At 39.8% G+C, this 4154-nt stretch overlaps 1 protein-coding gene across 2 annotated transcripts in view; it reads right to left on the minus strand.

Moving 5' to 3' along the window:
• Nucleotides 1-1698: 1698 nt before the first annotated feature.
• The window catches only part of ATRNL1 (attractin like 1), a 969676-nt gene continuing 967220 nt past the window's right edge, over nt 1699-4154 (minus strand). For both annotated transcript variants that reach the window (XM_019555783.1, XM_019555782.1), the window contains one exon: nt 1699-3547. In XM_019555783.1, coding sequence (XP_019411328.1) covers nt 3423-3547 — 125 coding nt within the window. In that variant the 3' untranslated portion in view covers nt 1699-3422. The remainder of the gene's footprint in view (nt 3548-4154) is intronic.

Below are 4154 nucleotides of genomic sequence, written 5' to 3' on the forward strand. Positions count from 1 at the left end.
AGAAAGTGTGGAGTGACACACGTGGCTGCAGCATGCCTAACCCGAAGGCAGAGCCACACCCCGCTGCTGGCCAGACTCCATGTGGCAGGATCACTGCTGCTGCAGCTCCGGGAGGCCCCCAGGGCCCCAGTTAAGGCTGTTGGGCCCAGACCAGTGCTGGCCCCAGCCTCCCCTACACCACCTGGGTTAACTTGCTGTGTACCAGAGTGTGCGTGGCACAGGTGTTCCTCGGCGACAACTAGCAGCAGCACACCTTGCTCTGCCACTAGTTGTCCCCAGGAAAGCAAATGTCCATGTATTAATGGATATGGCCAATAGGTGCATCTACACATGCAATTAGCACATAGCAATACATTCTGGTGCAGTCCAGAGTTCATTGCTCCTGGGCACAGCATTTAACCTGCACCACAGTACAGCAGCAGCTTGAGTTGGGGCAGAACAGTCCTGGCTGGCAGGAAACCCAGAGGGTCAGCCTGCCAGCCAGGAGCTGCTCTGGCATGACTTATCGTGCTGCAGGGGGGCTGGCTGGGACATGAGGGTACTACAGTGCAGGGGCTGCCTGCTGGCTAGCCCCACACCATAGCACCCTCACGCCGCAGCCAGCTCCAGTCACTGGCTACACAAGCATTTCAGTGCACGTAACGACTCCACTGATGGATAGTACTTGTCCCGGACAGTACTATCCTATGGCAGAGTTAGTTTGCTGCGCCCTAATATGAGCGCACATGTAGACAGCAACACTTTACTGCGGAGCTAATTAGTCTACTCTTCAGTTAAGTGCACATGTAGATGTGCCCAAGGAGTCTGAGAGAAGAAAGAGCAAGAAGTGTTAGAAAATGTACTCCAAAATTGAATGAAAATGTTGAATGGTCCTAGGACATGGATACTTTACTTGAACAATAAAAATGATATTTTTTTTAACTCGCCCCCTAAAAAATACCTGATTGATATCTGCCCATCTCAAGTGTTGAAATAAACAAACAATAAACACTTTAAAACTTACATTTGCTTTTCAAGTCATCTCAAAGTCCAACAGATTCCAGTCAGAGGAACCATTCTGCAGAATACAGGTCCTGTGTACAGTGGGTCTCAGGTACACATATACATAAAACATACAGTGAATATTTCTCAGATGTAATATTTAGAATGAGACTATAGAATTTGAAAAATTTTCCAGTAAATTGGCTTATTTCTTTTTATCCTGTTTGTAATGGCTTAGTCACCACACACACCAGTTCTACTGGCTCACTTTACCTTGAGCAGATCAACATTAAAACTGATACAAGGGGTTATTTGAAAAATAAACAGGTTTTTTTGCATGTAATAGGATTGATTGACTATTCTCAACAGAAGCTTTAGAAATGGATTTCTTAGGTTTTCAGAAATTAGGGCATGAGGTCAGAATGGCCAATAAAAGGATAATTTGGTGATGGCATTATATTAGAATAATAATCTTATTTTAAGATATGAAAAGATTGAAACAATCATGCCAGCATAATAATTATACCATAATTCATAAATGCATAATTTATCAAAACGATATAGCAGTCATGGTTAGATGCAACCTAATAATCCTGTATAAGATGTAACTACATACTGTACAACCATTCCTTTTTATATGTATTTTTTACATTCAGTCCTCATCCAAATTAAATAGAGTAGTTCTAAGTATGAATGGCATTACAAAATAAACACAAACAACTCACAACAGGGCTTTATTACTGCTACTGCACCATCATGGCATGCAAGTAACTATGTAATCAATTGTAAACATTAAAATGTCATCACCTTCCCAAAAGAAAAAGAAAAAGAAAAATACAGATATAGTAGTAAAACATCAATTATCTTTAAATATCTTTCATATTTACCAAAACTCTATGATATACTATAGGCATTTGTACCTCTCTGGCTCTCCGCTACATTAGCACCTTGGCAAACTTGGGAGTTGATAACCTGCACTTCCAAGTAAGACCTACCAAAACTCTTGAGTTTGTACCAACTGCCATTGACATTTAATGCATAAATGAGAATAGGACCCATCTGCTACCTCTCCCTTATTAGTCTCTCGTGATTTTGCTATGTTTCAGCATTATGGCTAAATGAAAAGACAGCAAAGAGGGCTGTAAGAGGCTGTTTGCTGCAGTGCTTACTTTGGTAACAAGCCCCTCAGAGCTTGTTAGATGAACAGACAGTCAAAGGATGCTGTCCTGTTAGGTTTTTTTTTTTTTGCTGCTGAATGCTGATTTGGTCAGGTCTCATACTAAATGAATGATCTGAAAAGCACTCTGGGAACCAAGCTGGTTTTGTGCTGGTTTGTTTTTTGGGTTTGTCTGGGGAGGAGTTTTTTGGTATTCAAGAAAATTCTTTAAATAGGATCAAATTGTAGAGGATGTGAAACTCTACAGTTAGAAGAGAAGTCCACAATTTATTAGAGAAGGGTCAATGTGCTGGCTGAGGTGCAGTTCTGCTAGGAGGTGAAAGGAAACAATTTATAGTCATTTTAGGATGCTACAATAGGAAACAGGAGTAGGTAGACTACTGTACAACAACTGCAAGTGAAACTCTCCCTCAGTTTGCAATCTTGGAGACAGCTTTTGGAAAAACAAGGAACTTGATTGCAAAACAGTCTTTTCGATTTTCAGTCAGTTCTGGTAACGAGTTAGTCGGTTGGCAAGCAAAACCAACGCTTAGAACATATATCTCATTCAGCCGTCTAATAAATCTCATGAAGTGGAATAGTACTGTCCACACATCATTCGATTGCAGCCCAGACTCGACTTCAGGGCTTTTAGGAAGGTAAAAAACTATGATATGTTCAACTCAAGTTTTTTCATATGGTATGATCACTGAAATATATGCACATTAATTTTTGCAATAACTATTCATTCAAAGTCTTCCTTCACATTTGGGAAATGATAAAATAACACCTAAATTCACAACAACCTTTTTGGTTCTTTCTGAAAGAATGTCTTAATGCTGATCAAAAGGAGAAAAAAACAGTACAATTCTTAACATGATGTTAAGCTATAAAAATGTCCTTCAACGTCCCAGGGTTAAGCTTAATTATCAATTATACAATTTCTTTCTTCATTACAAAATAACATAGTCTCTCCTAGCTGTAGTCAAGACTTTCCCCCCTCTGATTTGCTCAGGATCAAGAGAGCTGTTTAGTTTATTTTATATTTTGATGATATCAGAATCTGTTGCTTCATCTAAAGCTGATCGGTATACTCATATTCGTCATAAGGTTGTTCTGCTTTGGGGCATAGTAGGTTGCAAGTGTGAATATAACAGAGCACATATTTACCTATCACCATTATCCATAGATTTGCCTCCATAAAAACTGAGGCTGTAGTATAGCTTTCAATGGAAGCCATTTAAAAAGAAAACATTACAGAATATACAAGTGCAGTTTCTAGATCTCAGACACAAGTTCCTTGACGTGTTGAGAGGTGATGTTTTCGATTTCTGACTCCTGAACTCTTATCTTTACAGTCTGCAGGCTTCTGTTGTGAAATGTCTATCAGGGCACTTGCAATTGCAAGACCTGGAAGATAAATAAAGAAAAAAAAAAAGAGAATTTAATGCTCAATTGTGAGAAGGCTTCTATGGCGCTGTGGTGGATCCTTATATGTCTAGTCTTTTATACTTTTCCAACAAATAATTAGCTGTATTTTTAAGTTAGATGGAAGGCTACCAAACATTTGGTTGTTTTATAAAATATTTTTCTCATAATTGGAAACAAAAGGGGAGAGATGAGGTGGCCAGACAGAGAAGCCATCAGACTGGGAATCAGGAGAGTTTGGTTCCATCCCAACTCCTGCTGAACTACCGTGAACATGAGCAAACCACTTTGCTTCCCTGTGTCTGTCTTTTTCCAGCCCTTGTCTGGATTGTTTATGGAGCCATGAAACTCTTTGCATCTCTCACTGTGCATTTCCAACGTGCATTACAAAATAAAGCTCGTATCTGTGTTTGTATCAGACTGGGTACTGGTTACTGTACTATACACAGCAACAAGAGATGGAACTGGGATTAGCTGCCTGGATCAAGGACAAGAAGAAATCCTTTTTTAAATATATCGGGGGTAAAAAGAAGGTACCGGGTAACGTGGGACCTCTACAAGATGACAAAGCTAACCTATTTAACAATTT

The sequence above is a fragment of the Crocodylus porosus genome, unplaced genomic scaffold, assembly GCF_001723895.1.
Source record: "Crocodylus porosus isolate Cpor-Errol unplaced genomic scaffold, CroPor_comp1, whole genome shotgun sequence".
In the NCBI taxonomy this organism is placed as follows: domain Eukaryota; kingdom Metazoa; phylum Chordata; order Crocodylia; family Crocodylidae; genus Crocodylus; species Crocodylus porosus.